Genomic DNA, 26,277 nt, shown 5'->3' with positions numbered 1-26,277 from the left:
TGGAGGGTGCGTGCGCAGTTGCACATTCAAATTGAGCGAAAAAGCAACAACAGCGACAACAGCACTTACAAACCAAACACTGAGTGTAGAAAGTGCAATTTTTACACTACAACGTAGAAACGGAGATGAAACAATCCAGACCGAGAGCGATTCATAAAGATTATTCGTGGTATATTTGTGATGTCGTTGTTGTTGTAATGCCATTATTAAAAGCGTCGCTACGCCGCTTCCATGGATGGTAGTAATTCAGACCAAAATATATACACAGCGATTTCGATTCGTTTCGTTCTCTGATGTCGCGTTCGATGTTGTGTGCCGCCAGACATTTCAGTTATTAAACAACTGGTGCCGATAACGGACGCGTTTTCTTCTTCATTGTCTGACTGTTATCGTTCGATTCTTTCGTGTTTAAGCACACCGTACAGTTTATCGTTTATTTTTGAATTTTTCGAACGTTACGAATTCGATTTTGATGTTGGTCATGTTTTCCAATGGATTTCACATCAATCAAATTCAGTTTTCAGTGAATGGGATTGTTTTTCATTAGTGTGCACATAAAAAAAATGAATTAAAAAAATGTAATAAAGAAATTCACAGTTTTTTCTCATGATTGGAAACCAGTTGCGGATAAAACGGAAAAAAGTAATCGAAATTCGTTGAGATTGAGATTTTTCGGAATGGTACTGCATTCATTTCTAATCTCACATTGAAGAACTTATAAATGTTAAATAATCGATTTGAAGTACATTTGATCGCGAAACGATACGCAAACGAACCAAAAAAAAACGAACAGAACATAAAAAGGGTTTTAAATTCAGTTTGACTCAACAAAAATATTGTGTGCTACAGTTTGCGTTTGTATGTGTGTGTGTGTGTTTTTAACGAACCCCATCTGGCTGTGAAGGATCACTAAAATGAGATAAATTTTTAAAATTCCATCTCTTCGCCCGCTTCAATATACACAAAAAGGGTTCAAATGTTATATTGTGATCAGTGAGAAATATCAATTCTTGGCTTCAACGCATGCAATTCGATATTCCAGCAAAATTGGGGATAGACATATATGGAGAGAGAAAGAGGTAAAAAAAACAACAGTAACTCTCAACCAAAACATAATTTATGAATATTTTGTCTGTAACGGAATTTAACAAGAAAAAAAAACGAGACAAAAATAAAACAAATGGACAGAAGACATGGCTAAAATATAGCATTTGTTATGGTGTAATTGAATGGTGCGTTAGATTAGTGCAGAATATATATGATCTAAAATTGAATAGCGTACTGTATGTGCAATACAGTGTTTCATGTGGAATCTGCAATTTGAATCATCGTTGATATTTTTTTCTTCATTTTTCTTTGTTATTATACATCGTCCTTTCTGATTGATGTGTGTTCGCAAACTATTCCATGGTGTGTACCGTGCATGCATTATTTCATTGTTGTAGATATCATTCACTTATATACAGATATGTATAATCATTTTGCGATTGTGAAAACGTGCAACTTGGAATGTGTAACGATAAACGATTAAAGTATTAAAATGGTTTACATTGATTTGGTATATGTGTATGTGTAACGCCTGCATGCCGCTTGTTCCTTCGTTCACTTTGACATCCCTGTTCGTTGATTACATCCCGAGCATTCAGTGTCATTCTCGTAACGGATTGCATTTTATTTTTGTATTTTTCACAGGCGTTCAACCATTGAAAATACGTTCGATGGCATTGCATTAAATACAATTTTGATTGATATCATGAAATGCATTCTCTTTTATAAAATTCGATAAAATTAAAGGCAGCACACATGCACCGACATAGGCGCACATTGACATCGACCAAAATATATATAAATACAATACACACACACACCTATATATAGATAGATTCGATCGCAATTTTCGAATTACATTTCGAGCATTCAATGGCACGTTATCGTAAAACTGATTTATTGATTTATATCCCATTTTGAAAACAATTCATAACAAACGAAAATAAAATAGATTCAAATATCAATAAATATTATTATTGCGGCTATCTATCAATATACGGGATTGAATTTATATTTTTTTGTCGGCGCTATAAAATCGAGATGACTCAAATGCATCATGCTTGTATCTTCTCTCGTTAAATGGTAGACTGTTGGGTGTGTGTTTATGTTTGTTTGGGATTTTAAATGGATCCGACTTATGGGCTAGAGATAATCGACCATTTTTGTTTATTTATTTTTGGCTCTTTTCATTATTTGCCATCAACCACAATCACAAAAAAAATGGATTTGTACATGCATAGAGAAATAGATCGTTTGCCAACCACTCATAATATCTAGTGTCATAAGCTCCAATAGCAAATTATTGGATTAATTTGTAAGAATTGGGCATTCAATTAAATTGCATGCACTTCATGAAATTGTGAGTAGTTCGAATAAATTTAATATTAATCACATGCCGATACAAAAGAGTGCACAGCAAGCGAGAGAGATGAAGAAAAAGAAGAAAAGAAAACCGATCGAGTGATAGAGGAATAAAATCGCATAGAAAATTAGGTACTTATTGAAGCTATAGCCGACAGCATTACATATAGCAATCCGACATAGCTCTATCTTCACTTTTTTGCTCTTACTTTTTCTATTGCGTGCACATTTTCTGCTTGATTTCACGTACATTTTAACTCAATTTTCATTGACAAAAGCGTTCTCAATTCAATTTTTTTCTCCTTCGCTTCACTCCAACCCAAAGATATCTCTATTCATTATGTCGAGTTATAGTATGTTTGATGACTAGATGGGCACCAGATGAATAATGCTCTTCAGATTGGAAAATCTAATTACAGCTCATTAATAATCGTACATAAGTGAATTGATTTTTTTTTCATGTCGTTGCGAAAAATCTCCGAAATTAACATTCTTAGTGATGTCTCATTACATTAATAGGATGAATTTGAACAGTTGTCTGAATTGATGTGGGTTTTTTTTGTCGCTGTCGTTAACGCCACCGTTATCCTATTGAAGGAACGAAAATTGATAAAAAAAAGTGCTCGAGTAATGTATGTATTGTTCGACGTAAAAATATGGCGAAGCTTTTGTCAAAAAACACATTTCATGTTAAACCAAAAAAATTGTTTTTTTTTCCTCTCCGTCCATATCTCTGTCATTTGCTGTCTCACTTGACCAATCGATTGACAATTCTCCAATGCTCCCGTTTTAATTCCTCGGGTCACAGCTAATGGACAAAATAAATCGACGGAAATGAATGCAAATCACGATAAAATTGCATTCACAAATCGAGCATAAATATTTGCACACAAAAGCTCACATTTTAAAATAGCATAGTAGAAACAATGTATAAGATTAGCGATCAAAAATGTTAAAAACATTATTTTGCATTTTATCGTAGCTTGCAAAAGAGCATGAAAAACCCAACATTGTGCATGTGTTGTAATGTTCTATTTTTGATCGATAAAATTTGCTATATAAATAAATTTATGGAATCTTTTTGATTTTCCCATATTTTGAGAATGTTCGTAAATTTGGCAAATTTTATTGAGTTTTGTTGTTTGGTTAATTATAACATAATAAATAGTAAATAAATTATTTCAATGAGAAAAAAAAGGTGGAAAATGCAAAGAATATCAATAAATTCTAAATATAATCAACACACATAAATGTATTAGGCAATACGTAATTCAAAAGAACTTTTGGTTTATATTCGTGTTTATAATCATGATTTGACGACAAAATATACATGCACTGTTTCAGCAAACACGGCAGATGTAACTATTTTCACATTTGTTCTTTGCGTTGACAATTTGGATCAACGTGATTAGATTTCATTAAAACATTCGGCGTTTTCGGTTGGAATTAAATCCGATTAAACGACTTTTATCTTTGATTATGCACAGTAATACTGTGAAAATCAAAAATATACAGATAACCCGGACCATTCGTCCATATTGTGCGCATATTGTTGTAAAACGTCGAGAATAATTCATAGATTTCGATCAATAAAAATGAAGTGAATATTGTTCAACATGAAATGTTAAATAGTGCAGTATATCCTGCTGCATTCGTTCATTATAATACGATTAAAACTAATTGAATAACATTGTTCCATTCAATTATATGAGCCAATTCAATAGTATGCACAAACAAGACCAAGTATGAATAACAAATATTGCAAATTGGAATTTGAAATGAATGCACGCATCCTGCATCGACACACACACATAAAACACGGTCGATTTCTTTATCATCAACACATTTCATATTTGTAGCCATACACTTTGACCCGAGAATACGATTTAGCATTCGTTACACATAATTTTGATGTCGATTTGCCGTATTCTTATATTACTTTTTAACCGGGTTTTGTATGCACGAGCGTTGAAAATGTAAAAAAAAAGCTCAAAGTGGCTAAGAGAATGTATTAAACTGAAAAATACAGCACATATACATGTACACAAAGAGAGAAATAGCTTCAGTGATTTTGTTGACCAACTGCTTTCAATTGGATTGAAACGAGTCAAATTCAAAATGCCTGAAATTTCAAAAGCAATTAAGGCCGGACCTTATCGCCGAGCATGTTTGAATGGTGTATGCTGTCTAGCAGCAACAACAATTGTTATAAGTGTGTTTGTACGTTTGATAGAAAGCGAACGAGAGCTTTTCATTGGTTTTGTTGTCCAAAGAAATGGAAACATTAAACAAATAAAACCAAATGTTAACACAGAATCAACAAATTAGACTTTTTGATGTGAATTTTCGATGAAAATGTTTTGTTATACGGTGTTGAGAGTGGCTTAAGTTTCTTGATTATAGAAGAATGGATAGAAATGTGATGAGTTTTGGTTTTGGTTTGCTTACATAGAACTAGTACAATGGCAAATCGGCAACCACTACGGAAAAAACCTTAAAATGGAATATCGCATAAAACGAAACGATGTTCGGCCAGCTCATTTAATTTTTTTTTTTTTTGTACAACTCATTTTATATGGAAATATGATGAAATTTCAAGTGCGTCAATAATCCTTAACTCGTTTGTAAAGAACACCATTTCCGTAATGCTTCTTTTCGTATTCCAATTCTTCTTAATTATATTTGACTTCTTCTTTAATTCGATTCCGCGGCGATAAATGTGAATTTAAATCCATTCGAAAAGTGTTCACCTCATACAAATGGATCAAATGTTTGACGCCATAAGAAGAAATATTATATGCTGTCGTCGACGTTGTTGTTGTCATCAGTTGCAGTTGCTGTTGCATTTATGCATATATTTTCAAGCATTTTGCATGTGCAATACTTGATAAACTGCTAAAAATTCTCTGTTTACGTTTGTGTTCGTTTGTTTGTTTGTTTATTTTGTTCCGTTGAATTTGCAATGCAACGTTGCATAACGAATAAGTTTGTGGATAAAAATGCCTGCGAATATAATAGGCGGTTATTTTCCCAGTGACAAGTCACGTTTCAATATGACCAGTTAACTTTTAGTTTATACAGCCACTGCTGTCGCCATCATCACTGCTGAATTTTTTTCGCTTTTTATTCGATAATTTCATCTTAATCGTCACAAACATTAAACAATTTAAAAATTGAATGAATTCAAATTTACTTATTTGCGATTACTGACTGTAGTTGCTAAACATCAGATATATTTAGATATTTTCAGCCAGCTGAATCAGTTCCGATAGTTAACGTCAGGTGCTAAAATATAGTGAAAACAATAGAAGTGATTGTTGTGGTTATAAAAACACTTCTAATATTTTCACTTAATTTCAGCGCCTGACGTGAACTCCTTGAGCTGATTCAGCTGGCTGAAAATATCTTAATATAATGTCTGTTAAACATTATTATTAAACAAAAAATAAATAAATCAAATATATTTTGTCGATCATTTCGAAACAGTTTTCTCAATCAAAATTGCAATGTAAACTCGTTTTTGAATGGCAGAGATGAAGTTTTTATCATGACGAACCATTTGATATGCGCAATTCAATGGCATTGCAACCCAACCAATATAGGGAAAAAAGTGCACAATAAAATGAAATGCGGACAAAAAAGCTCTAGCAATGCCAATACGTTTATCATACGATTGTACATTCATCCACGATTCAAATGAAAACGAAATCAAAGCGAAACGAAACGAAACGCATTGCAATTGGTACACGACGTAATATTATGCGTTTAAAATCGACCCTCTCTTACGTCCTATATAGGATTGCTTCTCTTTTGCGATAAATGTGTAAATGCCACAAACTGATGAGCAGGGCCAGCATCTATTTGAACGAGCAATTCTTGAATTTGATTATCCATGATTTAATGTTTTCATGCTATTTAGTGATTGACTTGATGTATTTCGCTTAAACGATATATATTCACTGACAATAAGAGTTTTGAATTTGAATTTGCTTAAATATTCAACGTTGAAGTCTTGAATTGTCAGTTGTAATTACTTTCGTTCAGAATATGTTGAATTCAACATTTTCTGGCCAGTCTCACACGCCCGTCAATTGTGATGCACAAGCAAAATTATGCATTGCGTTTCCACCTATCAAACGAAAAACGAACAGTTGGCTTTACTTTTGCTTTGTTGATCGTATTGACATTAAATGCAAAACTAAAATCACTGACACACACTCTCTATCGACTAAATGGAAGAATGAACTCAACTATATTTGCTGCTTTGAATAAATATCGGTACGACAATGTCAAACAAGCACGTCGCATATACGCACTGAATTGAATTCACATTATATCTTTTGGCCAAACGACAATAAAGAAAAACGAAATATTCTTAAGGGCTCCGATCCGGTCAGGCCTAACAACGTTTCTAAACCGTATTCTTTATACAGTCATTATCACCTACATTCGATTATATTTACAACATTCTTTGATGGGGGCCAATTTTTCATGGATCAAATAACAAATATTGTCATATGTAGTTAGAGTAGCTGCATTTTCCATTTAATCCAAACCATTTACGCTTAAGGGACGCATTGCGTTTAACCATTGATTCTAGTGTCATTGAATAAACATTTGAACGTTTAACCATTCCAACTATTCAAGATATCTAAATAAGCTGATAGTATTTTAATAGCAAACCCAATATAAATGATAGTGTGGGGTGAGGGTAGATAGCATAATTCAGTGGGATTTACATACATTTTATGTACATTATTGATTTTCTATGTAAACTGAAAGGTTTACTTTTTTTGTAAAATTGTGTGTGTGTGTGTTGGTTTTTTGTTGATTTCGAATTTCGAAATTAAATTTATTAATGGAAATCAGATAGTCAGAGTGAAATATATATATATCGAGGAGAGAGATAAAAAGAGTGTGTGATATCAAATGAATGTGAATAGTGCAATAGGAAATATTGTATCGCCGATAGTTTTGATCGAAAATTAATCAGGCAATCAATTGGATTCTAGTATATAGGCCTCTCTGTAAATATGTTTGAGGCGAAAAATTTCGTGTTAATTATTGTTTATATGCAGATGAGTAAACCATAATTTGGATTTAATGGCAAAATCATGGACAGTCGACTTGTGAACCGAAAGCGTTTAATATTAATTAGTGGTTTCAAATGTCGGAAATACATTGTTCTGATTTATACAAATGCGTTGACCGCAACATTTTGTTAATGCATTTCATGTATTAATACACAGGGAGACACATAAACATGTACATAAACAAGCACCATATCATCCACCACTTGATGGGCGAACATTGCGAGAAAGCCGATAGTTCTGTATTACAAAATTGATAAGCTCAACTTAACTTGATGGTTGTATCATCAAATATGACGACGGTGAAAATAAGATATGGAATATGTTAAGTACTTAGAAAATGCATTTTTATAACTGCCAACTAAATTGGTTGGTCTTGATTTTAGTGTTTGCATAAAAGATGACAAGCACGATTCGTTGTGTTTGTTAAAGGAAAATAAAAACAAAATTTGAAAGAGAATGAGAAGAAGCGCAACAGAGAAGAAAGCAAAAAAGTTGTTGGGTCTAATTATTTTGTGGCCACTTGTAGTTGCAATATAAATAATTTGGTTGTTTGTCTTGAACATTCTGTCAGATGAAATGTTACCATGCAAAAATCCAATTTGCATTTTGGCAAAATGTGAATAAAAACCGAAATTTGCCGCAAATTATTTTGGAACCAGAATTGCCATCAGTGTTGTACTTTATTAACGAATGGAGGGAATATAACCGCGCGCGTGTAATGTTAATGCGCCAGACCGGATAATTTCGTGCATGTTTTGGCGCATTTTGTATACGCGATTCAGATATAGCAACGCGGCACATTGATAGAAAACACTTGTGTACAAAAGTATACATTTGAAAGCCACAAACGTACGTCATGAATTGTGCATATATGATTTTGTGTGTGTATGTGTGTGTACGTTAATTTCATTTTGCAAGCAAATGAATTCAAGTTGTTATTCTTTATTGCGATTTGGTAAAACGACAAGATAGAAAGATCGTGAGCAAATGAACATTGCAGAGTGAGAGAAAATGAGAAAGATAGTGAAAGGGAGAGGGAGAGCGAAAGAGCAGAAAAAGAAAGAAAAAGAAACACGCATTCATTACGTTTTGTAATGTCACATAAATGACTAAGAGACGCATCGTATTCAGGAACAATGCCGACAGCGGCGCGATGAATAATAGGAAATCTCCAACAGGCAAAACATGCTTTCGAAACAACTTTCCGTTAACTATGCAGTTTAACTTGATTCAGTATCGTCGAAATCTGACATCCGCATATTAGCGTGCCATTTAAGCAATTGTTGAGACCGACACCGACCAAAAAAAATGAGAGAATTACAGTGTGAAAGTATGAGAGAATAGGGAATTTTAGTAAAAATTGCAATCAAAAAGGACATAGAGTCAGTATGAGAAAGAGAAAGAGAGAGAGAAAGAGAGAGAGAAAGAGAGAGAGAGAGAAGTGAGTATAATTTGAAATAGTGTATGCACTTCTTGATAATAATAACATTTGCTAGATACTTTGTATGCTGCACTTTCTCGTGGGACCCATTTGTTCACAATTCTCATCGCGTTTTTGTGTAGAGGAAGAAATACAGAGCGTTGATTATACTAGCACTACATCTTCTGCTTCTTCTTAAACAGAGACATATACATAATTACAATTTCTGAATAATGACAATCGTTGCTTCGCCAAAAACTATGCACACATTCCCATATTGCGGTCTTCTGGTTTGCATGCATTTTATTCAAATGATTTGGCATGAAGAGGGATGAAACAAACTTTACTGAAAATGTGATATAATTGTGTCCTTTATATCTCCTTCCCTCCTTCTTCCTCTCTGTATCTCTCAACTGTCTACTCCTATATGCATCTATCTATCCCTGTCTATTGGTCACATCCGTCGAACAATCTAGCAATTATTTCTTGCCCAATTGTTAGTGTTCCTTTTCCAATTTACCAAAGACAATACATATAATCAAACAAATGACGCTTGAAAATGTAAATTGAACATGAAAAAAACGAGCAAAGAAACGATTCCAACGAAATCGAAATGGTTGGAAAATTGCATTAGGTGAATGAGACCATGCAACCATGAGAATGATATTTGGTATAAACCATGGTTTGTTTTCATAAACAACGAAATGATACAAGAATTCTACGAATTATTGATCCATTTATGTTTTACAGCATCCGTTGGATGGAAGGTCCTTCCAGGAAAGATGAACACAAGTAGTTCTATTAATCATTTGTCAGATTGACATTGGTACATTCATTACATCCATTAACGAATTCAGGTCGATTGGTTTTGGGTTGTTGTTTCTTTCTTTCTTTCTCTATCCATTTCACTCTCAAATGACAGACAGTTATAGTTGAATTTGCGATCTCATTCTATCTCGATTTTCGTGCGATTAATTCAATTTGTCTGTATGAATGTAGTTTCGTTTTTCTTGCACCATTTTTTCATTATTGTTCTCCGATTGTTGATGGTGATGTTGGTAATGTTGCTGTGTATATATATGTTGCACAACAAGATGATTGAAAGAACAACCAGCATTCAATCTAAACATATTATATGTAAGCTTTCGGTATTTTTACTATTTCTATTTAGTTCAATTGTATGCAGTTTAATCGATGTAATTCCTTAAGGATAGTTTATGTGTGTAATTAAACCGCAGACATAACAAAGTATTTTCATTTCTTTTGGGGGAGTCGACAGCGATAAATATGTTTACCATTGTAGTCGCAACGCAACGCAACACACTACACCAAATATAAATAAGCTATCATTTTTATATGTTTCAATTTGCTTGAGCAGTATGCGCGGTGATAGCACACAACAAGTAATGATGTTCATTCTTTCAACATTCAACCTTCAAATGCAACGACAAATTTAGCAAGATTGCTCCGACTTTTTGTCCCTCTGTTCCTTTTTCTTTCATTATATCGCTCTCTCTCTCTCTCTCTCTCTCTCTCTCTGTCTCTCTCTCTCTCTCTCTGTCTCTCTCTCTCTCTGTCTCTCTCTCTTGATCCTTCTGTACTTCGATGAATATCTTTCTAAGACGACCTGTGCTGTTTAGTTGAATGCCTGAATTTTCTCGTTCTTTTCTATATTTTCTTTCTCTTGTTCATGTACTGTTCACATCACATCGATGGAGGAAAAGGGCAAATATTGTTCCATTGTTCCATGTTATATGGGTTGTCGAAAATACAAATTACAATCTATTGGTCAATAGGCCATGTAGAAATTTACATCGAGCAAAGAGAATGTAGCGATTATAAATCCTCCTTTTCACTATTTGGAACTGTTAATCATCATAAAAAAGCGGACTTGGTTAACTGCTTGAAAGGGACTTACTAATAGTTATCTCATTTAAGTCATTATTTACATTAAATTTAAATTTGTCTGATGAATTATACTGTTTTATTCACGACAAATTTTGCTTTCGTTTCGTGCCTAATTTAGCACCGTATTGGATGTCTATGGCACCAATTCCCTTAATATTCCAATAAATTGTATTTACTTGATATTCCAAATCACATACGCTTCTACAATGTGCTACTCTGTGTGTGTAATGTTATGGATTTGGTATTGCGTGCATTGTACATCTATACATATGTTTGTGCATGTGGAAGAGTGGTTTTTTTTTTGTAGTTTGCTATTTCGGTTTGTTTGCCATTTTGCATTGTGCTATGGTCCATGTCTATGAATCAAGTATACACATTACATATTGTGTGCGGAGAATTTTCGATGTTTGCTTTCCATATAATATGAATGTAGTCAGAATTTAACTCGATCAGACAAAATAATAACCCCAAGCCAAACAAAAAGAATAAGAAGGCAAAACATGGCAATAAGGAGGAAAAACATCTTGCGGGAAAGGATATGAAAATTCTAAGCAAACGACATACCCTCTCTCTCACTTTTCTTATGGTTTTGTGTACCGTTTTTTCAAACGGTAAAAACGTTAAAATTATTCTGTATTCATGTTTGCGAGAGGGAAAAAGATAGGAGAGAGAAAACATAGCAGCGTGATGAAAATTCAAAATGCATCTGTAATCTCATTGTGCACTTTACGTGCAAACCACCCTTATCCACACACACACACACACAAACGCAATTGTGTGACTTTTTCTCATATACTAACTCATTTTTTCTCTCTTTCCCTCTATCCATATGTATGAGAAAATAACATTTTTCCAAAAAAAAAAAAATGCCGGAAAGTTCGTCATGATCTCGTTAGTTTAATTGCAACTTTTAGTCCATTTACCGTGTTAGTTGCCGACGATTCGTGTATATATATAGTGTATATGCGTTTCGAAAGGTAAACTTTATAATTCCGAGCGCATTTAATTCACTAGAGTAGTAAGCACACTAAAGTGAAAATTTACTATTTTAAGAGCGTGATAAAGCGAAGCAAGGGCTTTGACTTGGCGAGCTAGAAAATGTCATTTGCCATTACAAGCATATAAAATATACATACATATATATGTATAATATAAATAAACAATTTCTCCATCTATCCGTTAGGCGTTATCAATATGAGCAACGGTCGGTCACATCAGAGTAACTGGCACTGGATTACGTAAGCGTTGCTTATTTCATATGCAATTCGAAATGTTGTTACCTTGGCCAAAGTTCCACACCACTCTGCTTCCACAATAACACTTCTTTTGTTCCGACGGACGGCAGGCAGCTTCTCTTTCGCTCTCATACCCACTTGAGTAATGTCAATGCATGTATATGTATGAGTGGTTTTTTTTATGCATGCCGTTGTGTGCCGTTGCTGTTTCACATCATTTCTCTCTTTCATATACGGCTTGGATTTCATATCTATTTTATATGTTGGAAGTTTATTTTATTCATATAATCATAAAGTGAACCGAGAGAGATGAAAAAAATAAACCGATGTATAAACGAACGAAATAACAACGAACAGCCGTTGAGAAAATGAGAGCAGAGAAAAAAGAAATAAGTGAATAAAACTTGGCCACGAAAATTGTTGTTGCTGATTGAAAAAAAAAATGGAGCGGAAAGGAGAGAACATCGAACAGGAAATATAAATAAGAGTCAGGTGAATGTATAATAAGAGCTTCAAACAATATAATCACAAAGTTTGTTTCAACACAAGAATAAGAATGCAACTAAATGCAATAAAGTTTCGTTTAAAGCAAAAGAAGCCAATACAACAGAAATAAGGCCAAAAGTTCTCTCTTTCACTGTCGCTCTCTCAATGTTTGTGCATTGGCTATTTATGTCTGTGTAATACAGAAAGAAATACCAAACTTATAAAATCACCAGCAATATTGCCGAAAATGTCCATCCACACATATGCTTATGCGGTATGAAGTACTACATACACAGACAGAGAAGATGAAAAAAAAACAAAACTATCGTATGGTTTTTCTTGTAAACAACGACCAAAAGAAACGGTCATTGTAACAGCCACATTGAGGTGTATGTGTATATGCTGCTTACGCGTGTTAGAGTTTCCGCAAATAATTTATGACTTTCGGCATTTCGCTTGTCTTTTTAATAAAACAATCCCTTTTGTTTTCCTCTTAATCTGACAAAGCGCTCCACTATGAAATATTATTGCTCCGCATTTCCTTCGGTCCTGTAAGTTTCTTTTTTGTCAGTTTGTGCTATTTCAAGCACAATACAATCTAATAATGTCTGTATGTATTAAGCATAGCGAACACCACGATGCAATCCCATGATGATCAAATCGGCCCATGAACCATCATAATCTATGAATGTTTCGACGATAAATTGAATGCACGCACAACTTAGGTTTCGGTTCATCGAACAATGTTCACCCGTTGGCGATTCCATCAATCAGCCAAACATACAATTTTTTTTCTTATCTATTTTTGATTATAAATGCATTTTAAATTGTGGCAAAATTTCAGCAGAATCTTCCATTATCTAATTGACGATTCGCAAATGCAAAATACCATCTCGCAAAAAAAAAAACACTTTGCAATAACACTGGATAATACCAAATTTAATGAGTTTTGATTTTTTTCCATCTCATCTTGCTGCACAGAATATAGAGCACGCAAATGGCAATAGAGAAAATGGAAGAAGGAAAAACTACGAAAGAAAAATCATTTGTGCGAAGCTCAAGCTTTTAGGTGAAAGCCTTTACAATCAAAGTGAAAAGTGCAAAACTTTTTATCCAAACGGAACGAAAGAATGAAATAATCCATAGATTCAGAAAGAGTGTGCGAAGCAAAAAAAAGCATTGGCGTAGTGCAGTGGCGTCTGTAGATGTGGTGGCGGCTGTTGTAAGCATTATTTTATCACAAAATGGGAATCATACAGAGCATAACTTGTTGGCATTTCCTATCAATGGTGCACACACACATACAACAGAAGAAAAAGCAAAAAGAAGCAGAAAAAACTTATAAAACATTTTCTAATAAGTTTTCTTCAGTTGGCTTTGTTGTTGTGCAGTAAATAAAAATTTATTACTTTTGAATTTTCCTTAAAGGTTAGCAGAGCATCTTTTGACTTTATGCTCGAAGTTTTTTTAATGCCGTCTCTGTTTCTCATCCACTACTAGCAGTAGTAGTAGTTCTTCTTCTTTTTTCATGTTTTTTTATTCATTTCCGCCGCATCTTTTGTTGATCCTGTTTACTTCATATGAAATTAAATATATTTTCGGCCAGTTTCCGGGTGCATTTGTAACAAACGATATTTCCAACAGTTTGCGGATATTTACAGCAAGTCCATATACATTTTTAAAAGCAGCACACCGGCAAAGTGAAAATGTAGTTTTAGCATCTTGGATGAAAATGGTGTGTATGTCTTATGCGAATAATGTATACGGAACGTATATAAGTGTGTTTGGGCCAAAATGCAGCATCAAATAATGTTGAAAATTTGCCACGGGCGTCTAAAAATGGAAAAGACGATCGTGAATCAATGAATTTCATACATTTGTAAGTGATTCACGCCAATTCACGAACTTATCTCGCTATTCACTACGATTTTTGTTTTATTTTTTATTTTTGATATGATTGGCAAACGAAAACTAAGTCCAGACAAAGAAAAACAAACGTTTCTTTCGTTTTCTTCGGGTGAAATTTCATAACGAGTCTTTGCCACTTGAGCCGACAAATTCATATCAATTTTTAATGATTGAAATCACTAGGGCATCAGAATACAGTGTGAAAAAGATGGTGAGCAAGAAAACGTAACGCCAATACCCATGTGAACATGGCTAATGCAGTAGTTTGCCAATTCAATGAATGTTTTTGCATTCAAAAAGAAAGAGGAACAAAAAAAAGCCAGAATTCATTTCATCGAGAATATTTCAAGTGGAGAAATAGCAAATAGCAAAGATTTCTCAATGTTCAGTGAACGCAATGTTTTGCAGATACCATAAAGCCGTTTTACAATGCATTATGGTTTCTCGTGAACACACACACACATACGTATCTACGCACAAACTGAACTACTTGTTTTGTCGTGAAAATTCCAAGCATTTCAGTGCATTTCGGACAGACCAACGACAATGATATTTCAAATGAAAAATAGAATCACAAGTGAAATAAACCGATAAATTGAATGAGAAAAAATCGCTCGAGTGAACAATTTGCACAACCGACCGTAAAGTACAAGGAGAGAAATGGAACATACCAATAGAGACAGAATGCAAGCGAAAAATAGTGAACACACATCACTTAAGAAACAGCATCCTCACGCTCAATCACATGCATATATGTACACACAAAGACATTTTCACGAAAAGACAAGATGAAAATAATGGAGAACAACAAGTCACACACAAACACACACATACACACTCACAAGCGCACAAAATTTGATACGAATTGCAGTTGCATTTACCGTACACAGTGATCGTTGTCATTCGTTTTGCATTTTATTTGTATGTTCATTTCCACAGAGATCAAACACCACCGCATACATTTGCTGCATGAATTTTTTACAATTGTTGTGAGGCAATGAGCTTCGTATGTGTTTGTGTGCGCGTAATTTTTTCTCGGGTTTTCTATTCTTTCCTCAAACAACCATTTTGCGTTTATTCCGACAAATATTTTCTACACATTTGCAGCAATACCAAGCAAATAAACGAATGCCATTTGGGTACACTTTTCCCGAATAAGACTCGACACACACACACACATGTATATATATTAGCAGACGATGTTCGAGTCTCTTACAGACGGATCAAAATAAGCAGCAAGAATGAGTGTACCAGAGTATGTATTTGTGTAAAGGAATGAGCACAAGTCAAAATTGATGATAGAAAAACTAAAGCAGACACACAAATAGAACCTCTGGTTTGGTTTCAAACTTACTCGAATCAGATGCTGTTGGTATGCCAGGATATGCCAATTCTCCAGTGACATCCAACTAGTTAACATATTTTTCATTTTATCTCTTTCTCTCTCTCTCTCTCCTGTTCTCCTCCTCTGTGTGTCTAGTTTCTTTCATTGCTTCCATGTTTATATTATGAGATGTAAAGCTACCAATTTACGATTACTATATGTTGACAAAATTAAGAAGAAGCGTCTCATCACGGTGGACCAAGGCAATTGCATAAAACCACGTTTATGCCATTTTTTTTTGTAAATTTGAAAAACTCCACTGGAAATCGAAACGAATTTAACTGCAATTTAAGTGCGCGACCAATGGCCAAAATGTGACTCATTGATCTTTTGGGAATTTATATAAGGTTGGGATTTTAAATAATAGAATTATCATGAGTTTTAATTACATTCGACGTTTATTTTATTGCATACTGTCTTTCGTAAACGTCAACAGTATTCGTTGATTTGTGATTATAATTAGCAAATAGAAAAAATCCGATGTCACTTAAAATTCACTGTTAATGTATATCACATAGTAAAGTGACATCCCAATGATAAATAATAAAACTTATCAAACAGTTTTTTCCACAAAATCTTCTTCGGGAAAATGTTCATAGATTTTGTACGAAAAAAATTTCATTCCATTTATAGAACAGCAGATCTAGAAACTGGAATACACCGAGCGAACATGCATAATTGATCAGATAGCCTTCAAGTTGGTGACTGGCGTTTGTGTTGACAATGATTCTATGTTGACTGTTCACCGTTCATTTTTTCCCTTCTCCCTTCTCCAAGATGAATTACACTGCCAATTTTCTTGAAAGTAATGCTTGATGTATCGATGTAAAAACAAGTTATTATTTAAAATCATCAGACTAAATCAACGTTGGAAAAATTAAAAATCAAAAATCATAATGAATATATAGAATCATGTATACCTCTTGGGTTATGGAAGACGATTTTAAAACTTGATAATACATCAAGCAATATTTATCAAAAAAATTGCGGTGAATATGTCAAGCAGCAAGCTCGTTTGGCTACTTGCCCTAAATAGTGAGATTTCATGCAATGACATTGATGGCGATGACTCACTCAAGAATAATTTATTCAAAACTGACCAGAGTGCATTGCATGTAAACTTCGCATGAACTTATTTGTTTTTATCGTTTGTGGTTTTTATTTTTCGTCGTTCGTCTCATTTCAAACAGGTTATCGCCACTCATCCCTGAAAATATTTATAAGTTAAGTTAATCGCTGAGTATTTAGCCAATAACAAAAGGAAACAAACGGGTCTTAGTGACGGTCAAAATGAGGACATGGAAATCTTATTAAAATGTCATTTATTTTTATTTGAGAATAAAAGTTCAGCATATTTACGTCGTATTGGAACCATTTATTTTTAGTTCATAAAACGAAACAGCCAAGGAAATATTATGTTGATTTGTGATGTGTTGTGCAAAGTTTATAGAAGTTGTCAACGAATCTTTCTTTGTTTGAGCGATTGCTTGAAAAAAAGCGATTTGCTAATGAATATAGCCATTTGTGATTCAATAAATCACCTCAACTTTTTTCGATCATTCTAAATATAGTATTGATTTTTCTCGCAAATGAATATTTTATCCAAGTTTTTTTTTGCCTTTTGATTTTTTTCATGTTAAGTTCAATTTATAAAACAAGTTTTCTTAATCGAATAATTTTTGTTTATTTTCAGAGTGCACATAATACTCAACCATTGGGATTCAACTGTAAAGCGAACACACGCACACAAACTCAATAGATCCGTGGATTAAAATTATTGTCAAGTGTGTTTGACATCGTAGTGAGAGACATTACAAAATAGAGCACTGAACATAAAAAACGATTCAAAATGTTATTGTTAAATACATTAAAAATAGTGCTAATTGCATTAAACATTTTACCATATCGAATAACCCACAGAAAAGTGTTATTTTTAGCTTATTTGATCACATTAGTCTCACAAGGTAAGTAAAATGCTTGATTTTATCACTCTCGACACATAAAATAAATGCTAGAATAACAGAAAAAAAAACACCAAAACCGAACCAATGTTTAAAATGTGCCATTTGAAGGTTTTGTGTGTACATATTTTTAAGATGCTGTTTACAATGCAAATAATCGTATATCGGGTTGTTAAAAAGTCATTAACATCCTCATGAAATGAACAACAAAAAAGCACGAGAAGATAAATGTGTTTGACTCGCGCCATATTACAATATCATAAAAATCCCAAGAGGAATTATTGATAATGCAACCAGATAGATTGTTTAATGCTGATGGTGCTACTGTTACAGCATGCAGTTTTAATCTGACATCATTAACGCTTCGCAATATAATGTTTGTCGCATGAATATTTGAAAGCCGTACAGGAAAAAAAGCATTCAATATTTAGTTACAGAGTAACTAAATACCGCGTGAATATATGAAAAGTGTATGAGAGATAGAGAGAGTTTGCGTAAATCAAAATTGAATACATATGATTTAGATATACAAATATAAATTTTGGCGGATCATGCATTTTTAATGCAAAAAAAAACATATATGCGAAATATGATAATAATCCTGGCCATTGGCGAATTTTGGATTTCGTTCTGATTACGTCGTTGTGAATGAAAACCCGGCACTGCTGTGCAAGATGTGATAAATTCACATTGTATACACATAAATTGTGTTAAATCTAATAAAATGCGAATGAAACTAACGAGAAGAATGGCGTTTTTTTTGCATGAAATATTTAATGGGGTTTTTAGTTTATTGATCTAATGAAAGTACGACTGTTTGCCATTGACATATGTACAAAACATGATTTCGAGTGTTTGTTGACAAACATTTATCAATTAAATGCAATTGCTATTAAACGAACGCAAAATTTAACATATACGTAGATGTACGACATGTATACATTTTACCACTCAATTACATGTTTGATTGATTTGCTTTAGATGGCCCTTGATCAATGTCTAAACATAACACACTTACCGGGGCCACACCTGTGCAATGTGGATATTTCCTTGTTTCTCTAATGACAAGAGCACTTACTTTGTAAACAAACTAGACGCACTATCGCACGTTAAAACCACCCGCTGACGTCTGCTCGCGCACGCCAACTTTATTCTAACTTCCGCTTTTTCTTCTCTTCCAACAACCTTCACCCCTCCCTTTCCCACCCTTTTTCGTTTGGCCATCGGTTCGTTGAGTGTACGCATAACATATGTGCACACTACATTATCGAATGTCATTTTCACTATATTTCTGTACACATAGTGCTATGAGTTCCATTTTCTATATTGTTGACATAAAACATTCATGCCATTGACATGATGGCACCATTTCAACTCAATCTATATAAAATGAACGTAAATTTACTCTGGTCCGTGTAAGAAATTCTCTTAAACAGCATTTAAAAATAAAATAAAAAATAATAAAAATAAAAACAAATATGAAAAAATAAAAAGTTCCCACAGAAATAGCTTTAAATGCATATATCAAATTTCAGTATATCGCATGACAAACGCGTTCTGCTCCATTTTCCATCAAATAGTAAACAATTTTTTTTCGATTTTGTATTTTTAAATATGGTTTGAAAATTTTATGACACATAGAATCAGAGCATATACTGAGCATAGATATATATCCGGGATATTTTGTGAGTATCCGATATTTATCGCAGCCAGACATTATAATGGAGTGAGAACAATAGAAGTGATTGTTATAGGTCTAAGTATAAAACCATTTACATTACTACAATCACTATAACAATAACTTCTATTGTTTTTACTCTATTTCAAAGTCTGGCTCCAATGAATATCGGATACTGACAAAATATCCAGGATATATATCTATGCTTAGTATATTCTCTGCATAGAATTGCAGTTACTCTAAAGCGAATGAATGAGTGAGTGAGGTCTGACGTTTGATGTAGAGTAGAACGAGTGTACGCTATTGAAATGACGAATAGTAAAAGTGAAACTCGAAATATAACATCGGAAGTCAATAAATAAGTAATGAGCATACATGTTTAGACTAATGGCAAAACAAAAGTGACATCCAATGACGATGACATCAACCATTTTTAATGTATATTAACCGAATTGCTATGCTTTTCGATCGCATGTTTTAAGCGGTTTTCGTTTGCCACACATAAATTCCATATACAATTCAAAGCGAGTAAAAAGACTATCGATTGGCTGTAATAATACCATAGTTGTAAAATATTCCTTTACTGTACCAGTCAAAGGTTAAGGTTATTTTTGGAAGATTAAAACTAAATTCTTTTATAATTTCGATACAGCTCAAGTGTTAAACTCTTGCAGTCAATCGTCAATCCAATTGTCGTCTGTGTGTACGAAAGCATAACAGTAAAATTTCAAACGTAGGCATTTAATATGCGACGATACAATTTGAATTAATTTCTAATGCAGTGTTTAGCATGTAACAACATTGATGGTTGTGTGTCGCTTTTACTCACACTATAAACTCTTCTCGAGAATGTGAAATTTTTTGTTTGTATACGTACATATCCCTGGCCATATACGCACTCAAGAGATAGATTGGAAGAGAGAAAGAGAGAGACGCATAAGAAAAGCATCATACATTATGTATGATATCCATCCGTCCATAAGGTGAACTTTTGCCTTTGCACTTTTATATATTTTGCATTTTGATGTTAGCACGAAATGTGGATTAGCGACTTTTCTTTTTATTGTGTGTGTGTGTTTTGTTCTTTTTTTCACTTTTTATTCTGATTATTTTCGCTCCAATGATGGCACATGAATTCGACGCGTCGGTTTATATTATGACCAAAAACAATGAACAAAAATGAAAAAGCATCCAAATGACATGAAAAAAAGAAGCGTCAAAATCCGATGGGAAATGATTTCTAGAAAAAAGAACAAAAAACGAAATAAAAAGATTTCAACTTAAATAAAAGTAGAAAAACCGCTCTCGCCTTTTTTAAATACACAACGAACCATTGTCGTGTGCCCTTTGAATCGAAATAAAATCGGTACTCTCAGATCATTTATACTTACATTCACATACACTGAATAAGTCTCATACATGCATAATTTTTCTTTTGTTTTGGTTTTGATATGAAGGCACACATATTGAATGTGGCAATGGAAAAACCAAGAATCCGAAAATGTGATGATATGCGTTCCCACAACGCATTCTGATCATGAGCCGGAATCGAAACGGCTGCCATCACCACCATCATCATCGCCACCACCACCATCACCATTCTGTAAATGCGACGTCGAAGAAGTTTCGTCAACATTCCCATGAATAATTTTGCCTAATGTAATTTCGGCAAACAATTCGAAGACAACGCACATTCAAATGGATTGGATTTTACATATTATTGCTCTACCACTTTTTTTTTTCTTTCAGTTCGCTCTTCAACTCTTGCTATCGCACTCTCTGTCTCATGATATGTCGAACGGCGATAAATGGCGTGTATGCGATGTGAGTTTGGTGTTGGCCCGTGTGCATTTGAAGGCAAATTTACTGCGAAAATATTAAAGAAACGTGAGCGCCATGAATCAGAAATGCGCATAGGCGCGTGTGTAAAAAAAGAGGGTAAAGTTGTCGTAAAATCGAATTTTATGCGGGCAAAAGATCTTTGTATATATTTGAATTCGCGCAAAATTTGCAGTGTCATTGAAAAATTTGCGATCCGAGTGTGAAATTCAATGCGAGCAGTCGTTTTTTGGTTCATTCTTAAAATGAATCATGGCCTTTTGAAAGTGTTCAATGAGCAAAAGTTGCATGCATGAATGAGCTTATAATTGCATTAAAAATCATACAAAAAAAAAACATTTTCACCATAATCTTATTCACTCTTTTCCCCATCCTCAAATAAAAAAATACGTAATGAATTTGCTATTTGTCGACCATTTCACACTTATTAACATGAACTCACTTTTGTTTTTTGTTTCCTAATACTTGTAACCGAAGAAAAAGCGCGCACTTTGTTCAAATGTTCTGGGGTTTTTTTCTTTGTGCTGTTTGTCAAACACTAAGAGTTTCAATGCTAAAAACCGAAAGTGGAACTTTCTTTTTCGTTTCTTTTTTCACAGAGATACTGTCGCTTTTATTTAGTGGGAGGGAAAAAAATTGTCACAACAATAACAGCCGTAAAAAAAATCTCTAGGGTGTGCGGAAGTGTGCTTCCTTTATTTATTTTTGTGATTGTACAAGATTTCGTCTAACTTTTTTTTTCTCGTTTATTTTTCGTTTTGTGGGTTTTCTTTGCAAAGAACAAAAAGCAGCACATACACAGACACTTTATTGTTTGTTTACTTGATTCGTTTTCATTTTCTTCTATTGCTATCATCTTCATCATCATTACATTTAATATCGTTCGCTTCGTGGAAACAATAATATCGACAACTGTGAAATATTAAATTTCTTCTGGCCAATTTGGAATTTAAACAGCAACACAAAAGACCAATAAGAAAAAGACAAAAAATGAGCAAAACAACTAAATGGACGCCGACATTACAATAAGAATGGTAATTTAACGATACGAAATTGAAATCCCTTTTCTTTCCCTCTTCAATTTTAATTCGATGTGTCATGAATGATGGGTGAAAAGATTTTTTTTTTTTAAGATGACAAAAAGGAACGAACCATAAAACTTCTCTCAAAAAAATGGTCGCAACTTTTTTTTTGTCCATCTTTTTTTCATTCATCTTATCTGGATCTACTTACATTTATTCATATCCGTTGGTTGGCAGCCGACATTTGTTTAACTAGAGTAGTTTTTTATTCGAGTTCTTTTAGCTCCGTTTCCTTTCTGCCGGATATTCCTTCAAAGTTCATGGTTTTGGAGGTGTCAGCGAAAATTAATGAAATTTATGATAGCAATTGTTTAGAATGTTTTCTTTAGCGCTAACCGACGAGATTGCAATCAAACATCTTATCCTCAAATAATTAAATATTTTATACAGGGATTATTTCCCCCCGGGCTATTATGTCTGGCGTAAATATGCTTTTGGTACACATACAGTACCAAGTGTGTGTATGCAACAAAAATAGCAGAATTTTATGCTTTTTATGCGAATGTATGGATATATTATAGAAAATGAACATGAAGAAAATGTACAAACATTTATTTTGGATGCAAAACATCTATGTTTTGGACGTAACTGTTCTCTGGGGCTGCCATAGATTTTACCATTTTTAACTGAATGTGTGAATGAAAGACAATGCAAACAAAGAAACTCGGACGTGTGTGTGTAAGCTTCAAACGTTGCACTTGCATGTACCCCATTCATGTCCGGCCCAATGCAGTTTCAACCGATGCAACATGAATAACATATTCAAATGTACATAGAAAAATAACTTGCAGCGTTCTTTGCCATTTTGAGACTCATAAATTTTGAAATTGTACACAACTATTTTGGTAAAAACTTTTACAATGTGTATGCATTGTGAAATGCAACAATTGCTTTTTAAAATAGTTTTTTTATGAATATATTTATGCCTTTGGTTTTATGGAATAGTTTTTGTCAATAAAATAACCACAGTCGAGTTAATCAAGTTATTTGTAAGCACAACCGAATTAATATTCTTTGCTTTGTTAGTTCGTGACGATAAAATCGGTTGTCGTGTACAAAAAAATCAGATAACTTCATTAAACTATAAATAGTTGTATATGAACAAAAGCAGATAGGAATGTTTGGTATGGTGACGCCAAAAAAGCACCACAACAACACATAATAAAAAAAATCACAAATCAGTAGAAAAAAGGGGCCGAAATCGATCGTTTCAACTTAATTTAACATTTTTGCTTTTGTCACACGGCAGCAACGACATATACGTATTATTACAGCTCCTCATAACGTATGACACATACCTTCGGACATACACCTATGAACAAAATAAAAATTCATCTTTTATCATCAGGCCTCACAATCGAAAGCGAAACACATTCATCCGCAACCATTTCTCTTCTTCTTCATTGCACAATCGTTAATATTTCTGTCGCTTACGTTTTTATAGAAATACATTTTCATTTATTCAGTCGCATTACAAGGAGAGAGAGAAGAGCGAACGAAGCAAAGAAAAGAATATATGAAAGATATCTAAATATACTGGCCACACGGAGGCAACTAGAACTAAATGAAGATGGAATACGAACGAATAAAAAGAAAAATATAGACACAAACAAGCTGCAAAATAAAACCGAAAATAAAAGATGAGACACGATAGATAAAGAATACAACATCATCAGAAATCTCTGGTAGGGCGGGGTGGAGGTATGGATTGAGGGAAACGAGTGAGTAAGTGATACAACAATCAAACAAAATGTATCATTCTACATCATCGCCGTACACAAAGCATGAACACAAACTGCTCAAACACACCGACTCATTCGTTCGTTCGTTCGTTAAAATACATAGTCTTTCTTCGTGTGCCGCATTCATACATGTATGCTCCTTTGACTCTGCTGTAAAAGATACTCGTAATTGTAATAAATTGCATGAATGTGACTTGAAGATTGAGCTGTTGCTTGCTCACTTATTGTTTGGCTTATAGTTTGTTGTTCTGTTGTTGCTTTTCGTCGGTTCATCGTGTTCGCTTCGTATTTGTGTGTGTGTGTGTTTCTAAGCATTCCATACTGATGCCATTGTGCTCTTATGTTTTGAACGTTTTTAAGAATTGCCATGTGGAAGTCCGGTGAAAATGTTATTGCAGCGCATGGAAAAAGTCGAAGAAAACAAACCAACACACTAACCAGCATTCTGACTCTTCAAAACATAGAGTGTGTCTTCAGTTTCAATCAAACATTGTACTTAGCTCAACTCAGCTCAATTCAGCTCATCCGTTTGCATCAAGCTCTCAAAATTCGTTCTCTTATTCTTGTGCTGGATGGCATAAACTCAGCCACTGGGCAGTAACAGTTTATTATGTCAGCTAGCTCAGCTCTGTACATTGTCTGCTTGCTATCCGAAAAAAAAAATACAGTTAAAATAACACTACAACGAGAGTTTACGGAACAATATATAACAGCCAAACTTTGTACCCCATCATTTTGAACTCTATGCTCAAAATTGGTTACATTACTCTTCGATATTTTTTCGCAACTTTTTTTTGGTTTGTTCCCACGTCAGCCAAACTTATCGTCAAATTCTGTTCGGTGACCATTCTTTCGACTCAGAAACATTTTTATGTGAAAATAATCACTGTCCTCACATCGGTAAGCAACACCAAAAGACACTAACATTTATTTTCTGAATGGTTGTATAATGCTACAATAATCTAACGGGACAAAATTGATGACATGTCAAAAATGTTCGAAAAGAGAGAGAGAGAGAGAGAGAGAGAGAGAGAGCTTTAAGTGCTTCTTTAAACATTGACCAATCATTGTTGTCACAATACATTCAATGTTTCATCATTTGGACAAAATGTTAAATTTTCCATCGAGTCACAAAATTCAATTTTGTTAACACTTTAATTTGAATTTTAAAAATAAATGGCAAGAGAATTGAATGCAACAGTAGAAAAAAATATGCACAATCAATTTGGCTAGCAATTTGGTGTGAGCATTGTCAAATGTTATTAGTTATTAGTAGCCTTTAAAATCCATAAGACAAAAGCGTATAATGCATTTAATTTTCATACCGGTCATGTTTGCAATGAAAGGGCTCATATCATATAAAAAGCATGAATAGCCTTGGATGCGAATAGTAAGATAGGGTAAAAGCGAACAAGAGAAAGTTTAAATGGTTGGTCATATTTTGTGTTAAAATATTCATGTGAAGTGAAAATGGTGTTCGATTATTTGCTCCACTTAGTGGTTGTTCCCATCAAAAACTCAAAAGAGTTTCAACTCGATGTGGAATCAAGTGCATTATATTTTGTGGCATAAACATTAATATGGATAACCCGATGCAATTTGCGGCAATGTAAAACCATTTTACCATCTACACTTCGATTATCCATATTCTCACACTTACCAACCCACACACCGAAAGAAAGAGAGATGGAGAGAGTTCCATACACACAATAAGAGAAAAGTAACAATGAAACAAAATGTGAGGCGCACCATTGTTTTAAATTGATTGACCCGTATGCAAAATTACTGTGGTGTTTCAATATCCTTAAACAAACAATGAGTCTGTACGAATAGAGAGAGAGAATTCTCTGATGAACAAATCAAGTTGCAATTGTGTATTCGCAACGGATAAAAATGTAATAAAGAAATCCATACAAGACCAAACAAAATCAATTGCAACCAAAACCATGTGTGTTGCTCCATCCATTTATTTTGCAAATTAATTTTATTGTATTATTTCCTCGGATAGACGGAGAGGTACAGAAAGAGAAATAGAGTGAACGAATGCGACTGAATTCGAGCTCACTTTCTGATTGTCAAACATTATATTCAATTTCTCATGGTAGTGAGTGTGTGTGTATTTTTCTGTTCAT

General features: G+C 33.8%; 1 protein-coding gene across 1 annotated transcript in view; it reads left to right on the top strand.

The window, feature by feature from the left end:
• Positions 1–372: 372 nt before the first annotated feature.
• Positions 373–26,277, top strand: part of LOC116345766 (lachesin) — a 63,993-nt gene continuing 38,088 nt past the window's right edge. Inside the window, exons 1-2 of the mRNA XM_031775436.1 lie at positions 373–1,079; positions 17,537–17,807. Of these exons, the coding sequence (XP_031631296.1) occupies positions 17,693–17,807 (115 nt within the window). The 5' untranslated portion in view covers positions 373–1,079; positions 17,537–17,692. The remainder of the gene's footprint in view (positions 1,080–17,536; positions 17,808–26,277) is intronic.

The sequence above is a fragment of the Contarinia nasturtii genome, unplaced genomic scaffold (genome assembly GCF_009176525.2).
Source record: "Contarinia nasturtii isolate CC-2019 unplaced genomic scaffold, AAFC_CNas_1.1 Cnas_scaffold_1371, whole genome shotgun sequence".
Classification (NCBI taxonomy): Eukaryota; Metazoa; Arthropoda; class Insecta; order Diptera; family Cecidomyiidae; genus Contarinia; species Contarinia nasturtii.
Note: the sequence above shows the minus strand (reverse complement) of the source record. Positions and strands in the feature narration are given on the sequence as shown.